This window comes from Mytilus californianus, unplaced genomic scaffold (genome assembly GCF_021869535.1).
Source record: "Mytilus californianus isolate M0D057914Y unplaced genomic scaffold, xbMytCali1.0.p SCAF_19, whole genome shotgun sequence".
Classification (NCBI taxonomy): domain Eukaryota; kingdom Metazoa; phylum Mollusca; class Bivalvia; order Mytilida; family Mytilidae; genus Mytilus; species Mytilus californianus.
The window spans coordinates 776,306-797,322 of NW_026262667.1; the positions used below are offsets into that span (position 1 = coordinate 776,306).

General features: G+C 31.9%; 1 protein-coding gene across 1 annotated transcript in view; it reads right to left on the minus strand.

The window, feature by feature from the left end:
- Positions 1–583: 583 nt before the first annotated feature.
- LOC127727027 (von Willebrand factor D and EGF domain-containing protein-like) overlaps positions 584–21,017 on the minus strand; it is a 29,810-nt gene continuing 9,376 nt past the window's right edge. Inside the window, exons 7-14 of the mRNA XM_052234416.1 lie at positions 16,587–16,977; positions 16,144–16,293; positions 15,535–15,721; positions 12,835–13,019; positions 4,320–4,571; positions 3,383–3,422; positions 1,967–2,075; positions 584–1,090 (exon numbers count right to left, since the gene is read on the minus strand). Of these exons, the coding sequence (XP_052090376.1) occupies positions 877–1,090; positions 1,967–2,075; positions 3,383–3,422; positions 4,320–4,571; positions 12,835–13,019; positions 15,535–15,721; positions 16,144–16,293; positions 16,587–16,977 (1,528 nt within the window). The 3' untranslated portion in view covers positions 584–876. The remainder of the gene's footprint in view (positions 1,091–1,966; positions 2,076–3,382; positions 3,423–4,319; positions 4,572–12,834; positions 13,020–15,534; positions 15,722–16,143; positions 16,294–16,586; positions 16,978–21,017) is intronic.

The following is a 21,017-nucleotide window of genomic DNA, read 5'->3' on the forward strand; positions in this document are numbered from 1 at the left end:
TTCTAATATATAACAGATACCGAATATAACATTTGACACATGTCAGTCTTAATCAAGTATAGAACATTCTAGTAAAATTATGAGCCTTTTTTTCTTACTGACTTTTCTTTTGATCTGGATAAAAATGATTGGTTTCAGTACAACCACGAGTGTTTATTGTTTTAAGAACAAAATACTAGAAATCTTATATCGTAGAACACATTGCCAAATCGTAAATGGTAATGTTTGTTAAAATGAGATTTTTCTTTTCTTTTATTTGTACTATAGAAAACTAAATCGACATAACGAAATGAAAGCACTTCAAAATGAAAAATAAAGCAACAGTAGTATAACGCTGTTCAATAGCCATAAATCGATTGAGCGAAAACAAATCCGGGTCACAAACCAAACCGATGGAAACACATCAACTATAAGAGGAAAACAACGGAACAACAGAAACACTGAACTGCTACAAAAACATATATACATAGAAACGGGCTTTTTGATAACAACTGCCAGAAAAGTAAGATTTGAAAAAATTAAGATTCATCCCTTCCCTATGAACATAAAGTAAAATATATTCACAGCAATTTTGAATGATTTGTATTATTATTGTTATTATTATTATTATCATAAACGGATTTTCATTTGGGTTCAATTGATGAGTATCCATTTCGTTATTCGTATTAGTATACTATTCAAACATATTATATATTATATGTATTATATGAAAATAATACTTTATAAATTGTAACATTTTGCCAACTTTTGACACTAAACCCTTGATAAACTGAAAACAGGTGATGAACTTCCCTTCTGCAGTTTTCTTTTAAATTGCTTTCTTTAATTTGTATCTTAAACTCTGCAATTTAACTTTTCATCCAAACAGGTTCGGTTTCATAGAATACGTTTGTAATGACTCGGTGGAGGTACAAAATGTAACTGATTTTCGAACATCTCAAAAGGTGATTCACCTCTACTGTCATCGATTTCAAGTTGCAGGTCACTGATAGTTTTATCTCTTGTCATCAAAATCTGGCTTCCGTTGCTCTGATCAAGATATAAATTCGGCCTTTTTTCCAGTTTATCAGAAGTCGCATTAATTTTTGTTCTATAAGTAAAAACCATACTGAAATATGCTGATGACTATATCTATGTATGTTAAAATATGGTTTTTTTTTAAATTATATATATGCTAGTCATCAAAAGACACAATATAATACAAGACGATGCAACGTATATTTATAATGAAATTGAATATTCTGTATATTTCAAGAAAGAGGAAATGTTAGAAAAACACAAATCCTTCCTTCTATTCTTTGGTATAAGCATTTACAATTACAAAGAAAATCTCCCGACTTTATTCTTAATAAATAAACTTTAAAAAATCCCTCTAAAATACGATATCTAGCCGGGTCGTCAAGATGTTCAACTAAACATATTTGTTATGTTCGCACCACCTATCTGTCTACAGTAGACGGTGGACTTTAGACATATTGTGATGAGATATATTATACCATTGGGGTCAATCAGATGTAGAAAAAATTAAAGATCTTCTCCAAAAAATTTTCATCACACTCTTTAAATTTTGTAGTAATATCAAAACATTTGATCTATGACATCCGTGATGATTTCTACTTTTCAATTGCCAACTTCAAATTTCTCAGTAGTAAGAATACAACACTCCATCGTATAATGTTTGGAATTGGGTGTCATATTTTGAAATAATTCCCGCAAAACAAATTTGACCCCATTGTTCAACAATACGATATTTCTCACTTTCCGACTTTTTTTCCGTGTCGATTGCACTTGTTATGCAAATGCATATTTTTCATTTGATGCCATTAGTTTCCCAACTTGTGTATCGGTACTTTTGCTGACAAGTATACATAGGTTTATAATGGACAAGTGTCCTTCATTTGTTCACTTTACAGACTCAATTATACACATTCAACATATGTGTAGATTGTATTCTAAGATAACTAACCTTGTGCTGTTCGATTTGACTTTGTAATATATACATCCAATGACCACAATAATGATAAGAAGCAAGCCTCCTAAAGCTGCAGCTATCGCCACAAATGATGTCTTGTTGTCTGAAAAAACCCTTGATAATAAATAGCAATTCATATTTGACATCACAATAATTTGATATAATTAAAACGCAAATGTTCATAGGTTTATCATACTATTTTTTTAATATGTTCAATGAACTTGCTTTTGAGAAATGACAATTTTAAGTAAAAAAGCAAGGACCTTTTTGTATCTCCAGAAGTTCATATGTTACACCCGCACACATAACACATAACACATATTCATATACAGTTGAACGAGTTCTATATGCATTCAAATTTCACTAAAAATCTTAAATACCACCTAATTCGTGTAACTTACCTTAATGGAAATTTTTGCTGAAAATATCAAATTCGATATTTCCATCGGACTCTCAAGATCTGCCGTATTGATAATTGGCCGTTTCGGACTTCACTTGAACGGTTTTAAGTTTGAAATTTAGAATATGTAAGTTACAATGAAAATAGTAACATTTCATTCAAAGACACCTGCCAATAAGCTTCTGTATCTACTGAAGTGGAGAAAGTTAACTTTTGAGCACTGTAATTGAATGTAAGAATATGATTTTTATTTATTTATTTCAACACATACAGTATGTTTATTTTCAATAGTGATGAAACACATGTTTTGATAGTTGTTTTTTAAAAATTTGCTTGTTTAAAAATTTGATGTAAACTGACGGTTTTCTGTTTTTAAACTTTATCAGTTGGTAAAGGTTTTTTGTTACTATAAGAAATTTTCGTCTTTAAATTTGCAATGTTTCCAATTCAACGGTACAAAGTATATTAATTCGAAAAATCCTTGAATTAGAAAAAAAAACTGTTGCAACAAAAGATGTAATCATGAATTGCACATGTCTTGACGGTCATTAACTTCTCACATTGTTAACATTTTTTATCTCGTATTTTAAATAAAGATCACCCCGGTTTTGAGTGGGGTTCGTCCTACTCTGTCGTTGGTTTTCTATGTTGTTGGTTGTGTACTGTTGCTTGTCTCTGCGTCGTTTTTCGTTGTTTGCGATGGCGTTGACTTTTTTTATTCGATTTATGAGATTGAATATTCCTTTGGTATTTCCCCCCTCTTATTTGTTCCCCCCCCCCCCCCCCCCAATACATAGTTGGGCTTAACCGGATTTGGCACAACGTTTTGACACTGTATGTTCACAATGCTATTCAAGTTCGAAATTGATTAGGCAATCCTCCAATTGTTTCAATTCGAGTGCCATCAATGAGTCATATGTAGATGAAACAATTGTCTGGCATACTATATAAAACTTTTGTTGTTTCTGATGAGTTTTTATAAATGTTCTGTCTTTAAGCATATGTCTTACCATTCTTAGCCGTAGGAATAACAGTTGGATTGCAAAGATTCTGTTAGATAAAAAAAAAAACTTTAACCATTTTCTTGAATTTTGTTGAAGTTATCAATCCGAGGATTCATGTGAAGAGTGGTGTTATGAAATCTTGACCATAAATCATTTTAACTGATATACATTTATGTGCAACAAGACGAATATAATGGCATGTGGTACATAATATGTCTCTTTAAGACCACTCCAAATTGATTCAACGTTTTTCATATTCGCTTGCTGAAAAATTTTGGAAAACTAAAATGAATCTTTACTGCCATTCCCTGAAGACTTTCAGCATTATCGATCAATTGAAATGAAATCAACAATTTTCATTTTTTAAAAGTCATCGCTCGTCCCTTAATTCACAATAATTTTGGTGTTTAAAAGGTAGTTCTCGCTCCTGAAAAGAGAAGTTTATAGATTACAATTTAAGATAAAACTTCCTCTTACCACATGTTAGGTATCGCTTGATCAAATATCCATTTAAAAAAAAATAAAATTGAATACAAATCTTGTACATAAAAATTCGAAGAACAAGTATTTAATGCGGAGTGACCTAAGCTTTTTTTGCAATATATATATATATATTATTTCGATCAACTTTGATTATGACAGAAGAACAAAAATTGATACAATGCCTTGGTCAGAAATATTCAAGATAGAATAAAATCATCTTATAACATAACCTGCATGATATCAAGAATGCCGTTAATATCTAGTTCGAGTCATTGATTAAGGAACTAAGGTTCAGAATCCCTTAGACAAAATTTTCCATAGATAGATTTGACTGTTATTTTAGGTCTGTTCTGGTCATATAGCACTTCACGTGTTTCGGCACTTATACAGCATTGGCTATTAAAAATTTGGTTATGTTATTTTCATTTCCACAGTAGCAACAAATTCAAATTTAACATACCTGTTCAAAGCACGCAATAGATGTTGAGTTACATGAATAACAATTTTCATCATATATGATAATGCTGACAGATTCTCCAAAATTTGTGCCATCATATGAAAGACTGATTTCAAATCCTTCGGCCACAATTGTTTCTGGTGTTGATCTATTTTTCCCTGAGGACATTAAATCTAAAGATACAGTGAACATATTCCTGAAATTTGCCTGCAAGACATCGTCTCCAGGTATATATTTAATGGAGTCCGTTACTTTCTGCAATAGATAAAAGGTTTTGCAGTGTATGATATACCAAATAAAATTTCAGAATGAGCACGTGGAAAGTTTCCACTTATTCATTAATGATCTCAGTGAGTTCAAAGTATTGTTTTTCGAAGACACTTTCATACTGTCTACTGGTATTCTATGAGTATAAGTCGATGATACATATTCATGATGCATTTGACCTGTTCCTCGGCAACTATACATAACATGGTCTAGAACATTTGGTATGTGGATGCTGTATGTTTCAACGTATTATCCTTCAAATACAGTTTTTTTTTCGGGTAAGCTATTGAACACCTTGCAATGTAAATTGGGACACGAAAATGAATACAGTATTGAAAAATCATAAAATCATAAAAAATACAGGACAGTCTAGAACATTAAAGAAGATGCTGTAAACCAACTAATTTTCGCGACTTTCGCGAGTAGAAAGATAACGCAAAGATAAATATGTCAAACTTGGATTCTTGCTTATTAAACTGCATTAAGTATATTTGAAAATCGCCAATTAAATCGCCACGGAAGAGTAAGCAGATCCTGCTCCACATGTTGAACCCGTCGTCTTGTTTATGTAGGTACTAACCCGGTGATAAGTCTAAGTCACATTCGGGGAAAAGGGACGGGATTGTAGGTATCACAATAAGAAAATATCCGTCGTCATCTGTGAAACAGATATTCTATAACGGTCAACCTACTCATGATGGCGTATATAAAATTCACGAAGGGATGATTAAAACTTCACCACTTGGAACTCTTGGTTTACTAGCTTCTTTGTGAGCATTTACCCTCTCTCAGGGAAATCTTAATAGGAAATATAAGCCCTGGAATATCGTACCAACTGGGAGATATATACTCCGTATGCAGGTGCTGCTGGAATGTTTTTACATAGAAGAGGAAAGTTCACAATTTAGAAGCTAAAATTATTTCTTTTGTCGTATACTTTTGTTTTCAACCGATCCTCATTGTCAATTTCTATATGTAAGTCAACATATGAGGCAGACTTAATTGTATCTATCTCGTGTTCGATGGGATAGATGCGTTCAACAAAGTCACAAAATTTTATATTATTTAGTGAGATAACTTCATCTTTATAGCAGAAAGAGAAGTTAAAGGATACTGCTAACTTCTTTTCTTTCTTCTTAAGAACATATGAATAAAGGAACAAGTAGGAAAGAAGGGAAGAACAGTTGGTTTCCATGGGACTGACAATTGTTTGTTGAATAACACGTCCTCCAAAAGTAACAAATATGCTGTCAATCAAGAAATCAAGCATCTTGATAATGTCAATTTCGATGTCATAGATTTTAACGAACGCAATCAATGCATCACTGGTAAAATATTAAGTCAGGGATTTCGCTACCATAAATTGCTTAAAACTTTTACTAAATTCTTTCATAGATACAAAGATTTGATTAGCAAATTTGGCTGTACCTGTAGAAAACTTATTAAAAACGGTATTTCACATTCTAAATTTTACGGTAAAATTGTACTAAAACCGGGAAATCACTATGTAATCCGTGTAAACTCATCGAACCTTTAAACAAACTTATAAGTACAATTATTATTCTTACCAATGTTGTAATTAGATCTTTGAATTTAGTTTACAATGGCAGAAATATCGATTTTGTCATCAGCAAATTAAAACATAACTAAATTTGTATTCTTTTCAAACGTTTTTTTTGGATGTACAAATACACATCCACGTTCATTTTCTATATAGAGAATACTCTATCTATATATTACATTATACATTATTTATTAACAGGTTAACTCCTAACTATCCTACTGCCTGTCGATACTTTTATTTTGTCATTGCACAAGTCATGTTTTCTTTGACTGTCAATGACGTTAAACCACTAAATCCCTGGGATGTGTTTTAGTTGATTTTAGTCTCTGGTGCATGATTTTTAATTATTAATTGCTTTTGGCTTTTAACTAGCTTTCAGTAACTGCGAGTACTCTCAAATCTAACTTTCGTATTAATTTGACCTGTTAATACAATTTGTAATGTATTTTTGTTATCTAATGTTTACTTATTCAGTGTTATATCTACTCTCACTATTTTTAAAATATACCACCTTTGATAAGTGTTTAGTATGACGATAAATTTTCACTTTTGTTCTCGTACTTGGAACAACAAAATTATTTATTTGGTAATTGTTTATTTTCGTACTCCATGTATACCTTACTACAAAACTATTTTTATTTATCTGTGCACATTATTTTATTTGGCGGCATTTTGTCCAAGGTTATGGTTGTCTTTCTGATATTGTTTTATATCTAACCCCCTTGTTTTACTAATTTTGTATTTGCATCAGAGATCAAATTCATTCGTGCAGTGTAAGTTCACTTGTTTTTGTTAATATGTCTTTTGATTGAGTTAAGCCATTTCAATTGATATTTTATAGTGTGTCTTTCTATGTTGTGATGTTACACAATTGTTTCAGGTTGGGTGAATGTCGGCGCCTATTAAAACGTTAAAACCCGCTGCATTTGTTTGCACCTGTTCTAAGTCAGGAACATGATGTTCAGTGGTTGTCGTTTGTTGGTGTGGTTCATAACTGTTTCTCGGTTTTTATATACATTAGACCGTTGGTTTTCCTGTTTGAATGGTTTTATACTAGTCATTTTTGGAACCCTTTATAGCTTGCTGTTCGGTGTGAGCCAAGGCTCCGTGTTGAAGGCCGTACTTTGACCTATAATGGTTTACTTTTACAAATTGTGACTTGGATAGAGAGTTGTCTCATTGGCACTCATACCACATCTTCTTATATCTATTCAGAGAATTTTTTGTTTGAATTAGAGTGATTATTTTACAAAGTACGAATAATCCCTCCCTAAGACAAGATATTTGTATCTATGTTGTCCATTCTTTTTAATGAAACAAAAAAGGACCAACTCTTTATATTTGTCTTTTAGTTTGGAATGAGGAATAGTAGTGTAAAGTGTAGAAAGTCAAATGTTTTTATACTATTGCAAGATGAAAGAGTCTTAGAAACGACTGAACAACGCAAACAGAAAACAGATTCGAGATCCATTGATCAGAAACATTCTATGACATCAACTCATCGAATGATGTACTTAAATTCAATCACCAAATTAAATCTTATTCTCACTTTAGAAGTTCATTGATGGTACAAATTAATCAAAGAAACAATATACTATACGGTATGGATTTAACTCATTGTTAAAGGGTGGATGGTTATCTTTAATAGTTTGCATCTTTGTCGTTCGGCAACTGATAGTTTACTTTTGTTCTATAGGCTTATCCTGTGTACGCCTGAATCCTGAATATGTAACAAAATAAAAGTGCAAAAATGGGTCTAAACAACAGACTTAATTCAAAATTTATAAAAAAGCATTTTCCTTCGGCTCATCAAAGGAGAACATATAACTTAAAAATGTTGCAAGTTAATCGGTGCGTAATAATTTGAAATATATTGAAGAAAGATTTTAAACAAGACCAATGAACCAAGGGGACATTCATTACGCATATGTCTAAGAGAAACTTACAACGAAATGGCAAAAATACGAAAAACGACGAAAATACAAACAAGTTCACAAAACACACATAGAAGACTAAATACTGGGCAACTGATAAACAATTTTTGACGACGGGAGACGAAGGAAGTATTTTTTTTTAGTTGTTTTTCTTTATGAATCCATTTCAAACATAAAAGACCTAATGTTTTAGAAGTGTTCTTCTTCTGGTTCTCATACAACCTTATCCGGGTCAAAATGTTTGATCTTTTAACAATAACGTATGTTATTTGACATGCAAATAAATTTAAATAGTTTGACGCGTCTCATCATGCGACCTTGATTTTTTACCTCATGATCAACATAGTTGATCTTTTGAGATATGTTCGTGTCCGGAGCTTTGAAAGGGCGCTTGATATTTTGTGCACTCAATCAAGAAGATGCGTTCCGTAAGAAGGAGGATAACATCGACCTATTAACTCAATGTCAAATAATAAATAAAAAGAACATGGATGCTGCATACTTTTTTCACTTATTTGTATAACTTTAATACAAACTTAGATAGTCTGATTATTGAGTATTCCATTATAAAGCAAGAGACTCTCAAGAGCCTGAATCGCTCACCTGTAATTGTTTGCTTAAATCTTACATCAATGATTATTTTTGATTTTCAATATATATCAATGAGTGGCTTAAAAATGCCATTTAAATGTTCTTTATATCTGTCATATTTTCTTCAAAAGCAAAAACATTCATGTTACTCCTATGTTCCATTTTAGCCATAGTGGCCATGTTTCTTGACGTACAAGGAAATAAAATACAAAATTTATACTAGATACTCTGAAACTCATTCAGCCCAAATTTGGCTGAAATTGATTCAGCAGTTTCAAAGGAGAAGATTTTTTAAAGTAAGCAAACTAAATGAACAAATTGTGAAAATTGTCTCTAAAGGGCAATAATTCCTTAAAGGGTCAATTGACAATTTTGGTCATAAAACTTATTTGTAGATCTTACTTTGCTGAACATTTTTGCTCTGTACAGTTTATCTTTATCTATAATAATATTCAAGATAATAACCAAAATCTGCAAACTTTCCTTAAAATCATCAATTCAGGGGCAATAACCTCAAAATCAGATACCCGATTTGACTGATAATTTCAGGGAAGGTAGACTTTGACCTAATGAATTCTAAAACTTCCTGTCCGATTTGCTCTAAATGCTTTAGTTTTGAGATATAAGTAAAAAACTGCATTTTATCCTATGTTCTATTTTCAGCCATGGCGGCCATGCTTTCTGAGGAAACAGAAAAAAAAACACAATCTTTATTTTAGATAACCTTAGAATCATTCAGCTTAAACTTGGTTTAATTTGGTTCAGTAGTTTCAGAGGAGAAGTTTTTTTTAAAGTTTTAAAACATGATAAACAAATTGTGTAAAATTCTCCTAAAAGGGCAATAACACTTTAAGGGGTCAATTGATAATTTTGGTCATATAAACTTATTTGTAGATCTTACTTTGCAGAACATTTTTGCTGTTTACAGTTTATCTTTATCTATAATAATATTCAAGATAATAACCAAAAACTGCAAAATTTCCTTAAAATTACCAATTTAGTGGCAGCAACCCAATAATGGGTTGTTAGGTTCATCTGAATATTTCAGGGCTGATAGAACTTGACCTAATGAAAATTTTTACACAGTATCAGATTTGCTCTAAATGCTTTAGTTTTTGAGATATAAGCCAAAAACTGCATTTTACCCCTATGTTCTATTTTTAGCCATGGCGGCCATGTTTTTTGACGAAACAGAAACTAAAACAACAAACTTTATTCTAAATACCCTAAGGATCATTCAGCTTAATTGGTTGGAATTGGTTTAGTAGTTTCAGAGGAGAATCTGTTTGAAATAGTTTACACCTGTCGGACGACGACGACGGACGCCAATAGATGGCAAAAGCTCACATTTCCTTTGGAAAGGTGAGCTAAAAAACTAAATCGAATGCGATATTTTCTTTATAACAACTAACATGGAATTAAGGTGACACATTTACATCAGGAAAGATAACTAAAGGAAAATTTACATTTTGTGTTATCAAATATAAATGTATTATATCATCGTGCTATGTGTAGGCATTAAACACTCTTTTTTTTTGACCAATCATCGTATAAAATATATCAAGACACAACTTAGTTGCTTATGGACATCTTCAAGCATGAAGTCAAACGCATATTGTCCCTAGTATGTACTGCTTAACTTAATTACAAAAACACCTACAAATCCCGCTTAATATATTCCTTGATATTTACAGAGATGAACGACTTTAAACTAGAATCTATGACAAACGTGAAGATTTCAACCTTACAATTATCAACTATCCATTACTCAGCAGTAGCATACAATCTGCCTCTATCGTATGTCGTTTACATTTCTTAATTAATACGCTACGCTTGTGCATTTTTACACTATATGGATTTCTTTAGCATCGGTTAGCTTCTTACACAAAAACTGATCGAACAGACTTATGAGGAAGAAGGACTGAAATCGATACTACAGAAGACTAACGATCACCATGTTTTCGCTGTCTTAGATCTTTAGTTGTGCCACATGTGGAGCAGGATCTGCTTACCCTTCCGCAGCACACGAGATCACCCCTGGTTTTTGATGGGTTTCGTTTTACTCAGTCTTTAGTTTTCAATGTTCTGTTTTGTATGCTGATGTCTGTAACTCTTTTTTTTTCTGCGTTGTTAGTTTATTTTTGACTTGTGAGTTTGGATGTCCATTTGGTATCTTTCGCTCTTCTCCTTTAGTCACCATAATAGTCGTGTGAACTGTATTTTACTAATTGTGTCCTATTCTCGATTTTGACATTTTGACTGAGAGTGTATTCTCATATATAATGATACATGCATAGCAGGAGACGGCATACGATACAGTTTCGATCCCATAATGATTATTTTTTACGAAAATTTGCATACAAGCTATTTTTCACCTAAGTAATTCAAATATATAATAAAAAATATACCTTCATGTTTTACTTTAAGAGATAAAAGGGGTAGAAATTTTAGACATTTACTTTTAATTTCGTTTTTATGGACATTTCTATCCTTTGGATAGACACACCTAACTTTTTTATTTCAACAGATAAACACAAGCGTATTTTTGTAAAAACATTATGAAAATCTTCTTTACTTAAATATGTTCTTAAAATGTACAACAATTCTTTGGAAATAATTAATTTTTAACAAAATTTCAAGATTTTAGGAAAAAAATGGCATTTTTTGTGGTATATTTTTCAAATTTCAAAAAAAAATTCAATGTTGAATTTTTCATTAAAATTGGTACACATAATTTTCATACGTAATCAAACCTAGTGCCTTTTTAATTGCTTTCTTTACAATCGAGTTTACTACCTTAAAAATCTTACGTCTATCACAAAACAGCCATCCATTATGTTTGTATCGTAAAATTTCAAGTGAAGTCTCAGAAAAACTAAACTACTGACCACGAAGTTAACTCTGGACAAATATGATAAACTACTTTTTTACATAATGCTCAAAAGATAATCTTAGTGAAAGAAATGAATGGTTTTTCATAAGTCGAGTCTTGAATTCATGTATTATTTTAACAAAAATATTTCTTTAGATATGAAAGATGTTAAAATAATTTTTTATGCACATGCATTGACATGATTGAGACTTTGATTTGTTGCTTAAAATATTTGTGTTCGTTATGACAAGATTTGATATCGTCCAATTATCGAAATTCCTATATTACTCTAATTGTAGATCATTATTATTACTATATGTTACTCTATGAATCGTCATCTATGGAAACACACCAGAAAGAAAACATTTATCTACTGACAAATCAATAGACATTTCATGCAATTAAACAAATCAAAGCAGATAACTTGAAAATGTACTTACTGCTGATAATTCTTAGTCTATGAGATAAGCGTAAAGAATTTATCCAAAATAACTTAATAAAAAGAAAACATGAATATTGTCCATTTTTCGACATAAATGTAGTGGTATAAAGAGGCAAAATCGAAACTAAAATATACGATAAAGAATCGATTTGAACTTCCATCACACACTTTCCATTTTCCGCTTACTATATCGATCCATCCGGTCTCGCTCCTTTTGGAATTCACGCAATTCCTTCGGTTTTTGTTTACACCTTGATTTGTCTTCTTAACCGAATAAAAAGTTTGCACATCGGTTACTTTACCTGTTTACTTTACTGTTTATTCCATTTTTAGTAATATTCGTTTGGCGTGGCTCGGTACTTATGCATCCCGCCAATTTGTCGTTGTGCTTTGGTCATTTTTTGTATTTGTTATTTTACCTTTTGACTACTGTTGCATTAATTAATTAATTTTTCGACTGTTCAAAATCGTGTTACCCAACTTTGTATTATTCTTTGCTATATATCTTTCTTTTGTATGTCTTAGTTTTTCGATAAGTCGGGTATTGGTGGTTGATAGGGTCAGTTATACTGTGCGGTATAATTTTTTGTTATGCATAATATATTAAAATCTTTCATTGCGTTCGAATGTTTTTGTTCTCTGACTTGTATTAAATAATTAAAATCGCAACATATGTTAACTTATGAATGATGATAGTAAACATACCACATAGGGGATTGACAGTCCATTGTCACAATCCATAGATAGTTATGAAGATTACAAATACAGAAATGAAAAGCTCAAAGCTTGGAAAACGGTATAAGGTGCAACACACTCGATTTTCTATAATTCCAAAACTAAAACGTTACCTGAAAATACTTTATGTTGTACCAAACCGTCCTTGAAAGGAAATTGCCGAATATTTTTGGGTTCCTGCATTCACCTGTTCCAAGAATACAAAGCCCATACGATGGAAGACTGATATTTGATGGCGGGATTGTATTTGATTGAGAGCAGTCGTCCCCAATATATTTGCCATTACACTGACAAACGCCTAAATAAATAAAGTTTTGTTATATACTCATTTCGCCTTGAAGGGTGTTTGCTACTCTGTTCAAATTAACAAGGATTTTATTGATTGACCGAATAATTGGTGTTTAACACAACTTTCAGCACTATATGCTATTTTGTGGCGGTCAGTTTTTATTGGCGGAGGGAGCCGGAGTGCCCGAAGAGAACCACCGACCTTTGGTAGGAAAAACTATCAATCCTAGTCAATTAAGATTGGAGTTGAGTGGACCTGCAACGTGCGGGATTCGAACTCACAACCTCAGTGTTAACAGGCTAGTGATACAGTAGTTCGACTACTAAGACCTCTCGTCCATAGAGGCCCCTACAAGGATTTAAAAATAAATGTTATAAATTTATAGTATATAATTAAAGAAACTAAGGTTTCAACTACCTCAGACAAAGTTGGCCTTAGAAGGATTTGGCTATTACTTTAGGTCATTTTTGATTATATAGCTCTTCAACTGTTTCGGTTTTATACATCCTTGGCTTTCAAATATTCGGCTTTGAGCGTTCCTGACGAAGGTAAATCCCGAAAAGTGCTTCGGACGCATTAAATATATAACGTGTCGTTTTCATTTTTCAACAGAACTGAAAAAGCAGAAAAAGAAAAGTAGGGGTTAGCGAGCAAAAGTTTTAATGGCATTACGTGGATAAAACCAGAGAATTCCAAATATCTGACAAAAAGTCAATGATAAGAGCAGCGAACATCCTCAATACCAATCTGTTATTTTACAGCTTGAAGACGACTTGAAATGTACAAATATTAACGTTAGAATCGCGATTTCGCGTTTTGTTGTAATACTGCAGAAATTTTCTAAAAGGAATGCATCTCGGACTTCTCTTAAACTGAGTTTTACTGTGCGAACTGTTGTACGTTTGTTTTTTCTACATTGGCTAGAGGTATAGGGGGAGGGTTGAGATCTCAAAAAACATGTTTAACCCCGCCGCATTTTTGTGCCTGTCCCAAGTCAGGAGCCTCTGGCCTTTGTTAGTCTTGTATCATTTTTAATTTTAGTTTCTTGTGTATAATTTGGAGTTTAGTATGACGTCCATTATCACTGAACTAGTATACATATTTGTTTAGGGGCCAGCTGAAGGACGCCTCCGGGTGCGGGAGTTTCTCGCTGCATTGAAGACCCATTAGTGGCCTTCGGCTGTTGTCTGCTCTATGGTCGGGTTGTTGTCTCTTTGACACATTCCCAATTTCCATTCTCAATTTTATCTATCATAAATTGGTTATAACCTTTACTAAGTTCAATCATGACTATACAAATGTTGTTGGAAGTTTTATTCAAACCGAAAAAAGTTATAATAAGCTAAGTTTAACACGCATCTGTTTTGATAGGATTATTCATGAATCAAACAAAAATATAACTTTTATTGTCCGCAATTTTTTTACCTTTTGGATTGAAAGTTTTCTTGATAATGAATAGTACTACATGTATACGCCTCTATTATCTACTGTTTAAATCACAACGTCAATGTTTTTTGACACGTGTATTAGAATTATGCATAATTCGATTCTTGCTGTACTGTTCCCCCTTTGCTGTATGATATATACTCGGAAGCCCAGGGTTACTTGAATGATAGAGTGCTTGATTTCTAAATTGGCAGATTAAATACTTTGAGATTGCTTTTAGTAAATATGAACATTTTCTGTACGGTATTAATTTGATCCCAATTATTGTCACGAATGCAAGAATCTGACAGTTGTTTTCTGTTCATTCCGTTGGTGGATATAGTCTAACATTTGATTGTTTCAGGTTTTATAGACTTCCCCCCTTTTTGAATTTACCTTGGAGTTCGGTATTTTTTTATTTTGTATTGTTTTGCTTGTATAAGCTAGAAATATTTCCGCTTTAAGAGCGATAACCTCTAATTTTGGACTGATTTAATAACACGTTAATCCTATAGGCTTTTGAATTTCACCAGATTGGGATTGGGAAAAGGAAAAAAATTATGAACAAAGAAAGAACAGTTTACCTTGCAACATTAATTGTCTTTATAAAGACAGCACCGCATCCAGTGGTCTTTAGTTAACGTTTATTGTTTTACTCATAAAGAAATACGAAAAAAATAATGGATGATATTTAGAACTCTCTTTTAGATTTCAGTTTATCTTAATTAGATTTGTATATTATATTGTATATTCAAATGAATTAAACAATATTTAAAATGCATTTCAAGGAAATAATAATTATTTCCTTTTTTAAACATAGGTTGCAGAAAAGTATGAACAAAATGATTTTAGAGACACTTTCGTATATCTATAACACATTATCACCAAATTTAAAGTTGTCATATGTGAAATTTGCTTTTTTTGTAGGAATAGCTTGTACCTTAGTGACGTAAGGGCAAATTTAAGATCATGTATTGGAACTCTAAATATTTACAACAAATTGTGGGACTAACTGTTCTTATTCCTTTAGCTTCACGGACATTTGTCTCAAACGCATTTTTGTTTTATTAAAACAGGTAGAAGAATAACAAAATTTCACCCATTGTACAGTTTCCATTTTCACTGCAGTTGTTAGGGCACAAGAAGCTTGTGACATATCCTACTAAAGTCTGTGATCCGTCTGTTGTATTGAGAAGGTACAATGACTCATTCCTCCTTATTTCTGTCATAATAAAAGTCAGCATAGTACCAATAGTGTCAGGAAGGAAAGTTGTATCCCCGACAAGCTTTTGAAAAAATAAAATTTGATATAAAATCTCAACTTATACATTAGAAATATGAATATCTAAAGTTTATCATATAATCTGCTTTATGAAAAGCATAATATATTTGCTAGAGTGGAATTCATTGGTTTGAATACAAGACAAAAACAGGTAAAACCATTATTTTTTCGTGTCTGATTATGACCTTTTATCATCCTGGTAAAATTCATATCTATTTTCTTACAGTATTATCATTTAGGTTTGATTAAATATTTGTTCGAATTCCTTCTCATTTTGTATAAAATTGAAGAACTTTACAATAAACGTCTGCTGTGTAGTGTTTATAGATGTCTTCATTATATGATTAATGAAAATCCAAAAAGTTTCATTGGTTTTATGACTAATGTTTATATTGTTAGTTAATCTTTTTCATTGATTATGGTAACCTTAATATCCAATACGCATGATTCAACAAATTCGGCTACAGATACATCTACCAAATTGGCCACCCCTGGTGGAAGCGCATTCTGTATTTCGTCCATGCAGGTCTGCCATGCAGTGTTTTCCGTCCAGCCATTTCTAAATGTCCCAGGGATCTGCGAATTAGATGAAGAGGCTAAGAATTTGATCAGCACAAATCCTTTTATTGCTTTTAGATACTAAATTTTTATTTCTCACTGTTGTAATAAGCATTCAACAAACATAAGATTATTTTAATAATAATATAATAAAAATTCGACACTATATTGAAAGGTTATTTATTGACAAATTATTTAACTTGTTTTAAGCTATCTGTAGTAAGTCGTCATGCCTAATCAACATTTCTCATGTAATAAGTATTTTTCTATCTATAATCTAATAGCTTCGTGTTAGACAAATGATAACATACCGTCACCTCTGTATTAAAAACACTCTCGTCGTATGTGAAACACGGAACATCAATTACGTCATCATCACCACCGAAGGTGCGTCGTACAATTTTGTCGACTGAGTTAACAGAACGCTTTTTTCTTTGAGATATTGAACATGAAGTAGAAAATGAAGTCATCGTCTCTTCCTCAGTCCGGAGGGCTTCTGAAAAAAATTCTGTAATTTCAGTTAAATTACACTGTACAGTATCGAAATCATCTAGTGTAACAGTGCTGCTAGCTTGTCTTTCACATGTACAGTAACGCGTGTTATTGTTTCCTGTAATACTATTGCCGATTCCATCATCTAAGTTACTAAAAAAATCTGGTTCGACGCAAAACAATTGTTCAGAAATCATTGTCGGAGTTATTCTGCAAGAAAAGGTGAAAATGAGTTAGTATGGAAATGATGCATTTGAATTATGAGGAAAGATAATGCCCTTTGAATATAAAAACAAAAAGAATGGTATGATTGCCAATGAGATAACTCTCCACCAAAAACCAAATGAGTCAGAAGCAAGCAACTATAGGTCACCGTATGGCCTTCAACAATGAACGAACCTATGCCTCACAGTAAGCTATAAAAGTCTACGAAATGACAAATGTAAAACAATTCAAACAAGAAAATTAATCGCCTGATTTATGTACAAAACAATAAACGAAAAGCAAATATGATTTACAGCAACAAAATGAATTACAGGCTATTGACTATGGACAGGCACATACAGAATGTGGCGGGATTGAAATGTTTGCGGGCGCCCAACCCTCCCTTAACATGGGACAGTGGTGTAACAGTATAAGATAAGTACAAACTATTAAAATTGGTTCAAAAGGGCTTAACTCATCAGACCTATAAAAAGCTCAAAACAACCAACAAAAACAGACACAAAGTTCGATCTGACAGTACTCGCCGTTTCTGAAAGCTATTCAAAGTCAATAACAACTAATAAAAAGACTAAAGTATCAACAAGTACACATCCAACATCAAAATGATTTAGTGTAAAGACGTCATTGAGAATCAGATAAAAACATGATCTTGTGTAATGCCAAAATAAAGGTCTCGACATAATTTAACATCATGAATGTGCATAATTGATATAGCTATAATATTAAGTTGAGTTTTAATGTATTGATAACAAAATCAATATTTTAACCGATAAAAATACTCAATGATCTAATTACAGTGTAAAGTGCTATCCCGTTTGTAATAAATTTTCTACATTTAATTGCATATAGAATAATTTATAAATTCATTCTTTAGAATTTCAGTGTAGTATTTACGTCATACCACCACCACATTATTAGCTGCATTGTCAACCGTAACAAACACAAACCCCTTTGCGAGTACTTATTCTAGTTATCAATATGACGTATCAATGATTCTAATTAATAATTTACAACAACATGTTTGGGATTCAGGGTGCTAGGATGGTTGATATGGAAACCAACATCTGTCATTTTGGTTTTTTTTCTTAAAAATTTTATCAACAGTTATATACATCGAAAAAATATTTAGTGAAAACTAATGAACATTTAATGACCGTAAATTTTACCCTTTTTCAAAGGCCATTGATGACCTTGACCTTTGACCTTGAGTATGTAAATTGGATTTTGAAAGAAAATGAAAAGAAGCATATAATACAAGGGGAAAATTATCAGGACGATTAAAGCCACTTTTTTGTTTAAATGTCAACAGTAAAAAGTCAAAGTCAAAGTCATGTCAAAAGTGCTAAGCAACAACCCTTATTTGATACAAATGTATCTAGCAATCATATATATCTTAGTTCAGAACTATATAGACTATTACATAGCCATTAAATGTCAGAGATGAAAAAAATCCTAAGCAACCATTAATTTATAGTAGAAACGTGCATAGCAACCATTCATTTGATTTGGAAAAGCGCATACCAACCATACAATTTTATTAGAAAAATGCCTAGCAACTATTATATATTTTCGGGTTAATTTGGACAAAAGTACCACATAATTGATATCAAACATGCATCTTTTCTTTAGATTAGGATTTCCTTTTTTTTATGTATATTTCATCTTGGTGTGCATATTTCCCCCTATCTATTAAAGTTTTAAAGATAATCATAAAATCCGAAAATTTAGTAAAATATGTCTTTTAGGGCAATAACTGCCAAAGAGCTATAGGTTCTCATTTAAGCTGTTCACTGCTTCTTTTTAGCAATTATATTTCTCAAGGATGGCGAAAAATCGATGTTGTACAAGACAGGCAAAAGATACAAAAGGGACATTATAACTCATAAGTTGAAAATAAACCGAAAACGCCATGGCTTAAAAAGAAAAACAATAGAAAAACAACGGTACACAAAACACAACATAAAAAGCTAAATACTGAGCAACACGAACCCCATCGAAATCTAATGTGATCTCAGATGCTCCGGAAGGGTAAGCAGATCCTGCTCCACATGTGGAACCCGTGGTGTTGCTCGTGTAAGTTTAAACCTGGTGATAAGTCTGATTCGGTAGATCACATTCGGGAGAAAGGGGACGGGATTAAAGTTACGACAATTGGAACAGACACGTTGTCATCTGTGAAACATATATTTTATTATTTAGTTTCCAATTTCTCTTTTACTTTAACAGCTTTTAAACAAACAAAAAATGGTTGAAAATTGTCACTGAATGGAAACTACTTGTTTATTAAATTATTTATGTTGATCTTGTTTAGCTGATTGACTTTGGTGTGTAAAGTTTCTCTGTGTCATTTATAGTTTTGGAACATCTTTTTTGTTGATTGCTTTAGCGCTGTGTATCAGCCATAAGTTTAACCAAAACACAATGAACATAATCATCATTATACTAAGTTTACTGACGATTCAAGTCAAATTTGACCTTCTTGTAGATCTGGTCTGGCAAATTATATGTGTTGTATACATTTGAAATTGATTAATTGTAGTTTCTTGAAATTAGATTTGAAAATGGGTTATAGTCGCCATATAAGAACAATAGCGTCTGTACAGAGTCAATGAACAATTTCGGCCATGTTGATTAATTTGTCTTATTTGTAATTTTTACTATTAAATTATCCATCTATCTATAATGATTTTCACTACGAATAACTTGGATTTGCTAAATAGCTTTTTATCAATTTATTGAAGTTTCAAGATTAAGACCACACAAAAAGCAAAACTAGATGCTCAGCTGGTATTTTTGCATAAAATCGATACACTAAAATAAGAATGTCATATCAAGAAAAAACGCAAAATCAAACTTTTATTCACATTTGATCCTAACAAATGCTAAAGATGTGTTTTTCTAATTAGTCAGAAATGTGTTACAAAAAATAATAATTATACACTGTATTACATGTACTTATCTTGTATACAACCTATTGATTTTAAAGTTGTGAATCATATATTATGTATTTTAATGCATATGAAATCTGTATTTAGCCTTTAACTATAAGGAGTCAACTGATGATTTCAGCCATGATCTTGTCATGCTCTATCTATTATACAGATTCCACAAAACCACAAAATTGACAAAAATAGCAAATGCAAAGGCAATACTTCCTATCGAACCAATTTTTTTAAATAGATATACCCTTAGAACGATGAGTTTTGGTTCAAATTGGCCCAGTCAGAGAACAAGACTTTTGATTACAACGGACGAAAATGGATGAGAAAAGCACACTTTGCATTGTGGGCCAAGTGAGCTCAAAATTTGAATAAAATTGTCAGATATGGGCAATAAAGCGTTAAGACAATTTCTGCCGTGTTTACTACTTTGTGTTTGATTATTTCAACTATGTATCACTACTTTAATGAATGTCTATCTAAAATAGTTCCCAAGACAAATAACAGCGAAATTTGCTTAAATCAAACGATTAATGAAGTCCAATTATTCCAAAAAATATTTGGATAGATCAACACGTACTGACCATAATGACTGTTTTGCTCTTACTGCTTAATTACTTAGTATTTTTTTTAATTTCAGTGTTCTATTTGTATCTGTACCAGTCATAATTTTCATTAGGTAGTAACAATAAGGGCCGTTTGCACAAGACATGCGTTGCATTTGAATCATTTGATAATGCAATTTTCACGGTATTAGAATGCTACTAAAGCTTAAGTGACGAAATTGATCCATTATCCCCTTGTTATCAACCTTTTTATATATGCCTGGGAAAACCGTATTAGTATTCAAATCATTTTAAAGTTATGAACACTAAATACATGATCAAAAAGAAAATTCTACGATGTTTTAAGTAAGAATAAAAGGCAACTGGGGTGGAAATTAACTGAATTACACATTAGAAAAATCATGTCAGTAAATTACTTCCGTCAGGAAATACAATTTCTATTCTAAAATAATTGGAAATTCTAATTGGCCTTGGTGACGATACTGACCTAATACCCTTCCATAAGGATCTATATAATAAT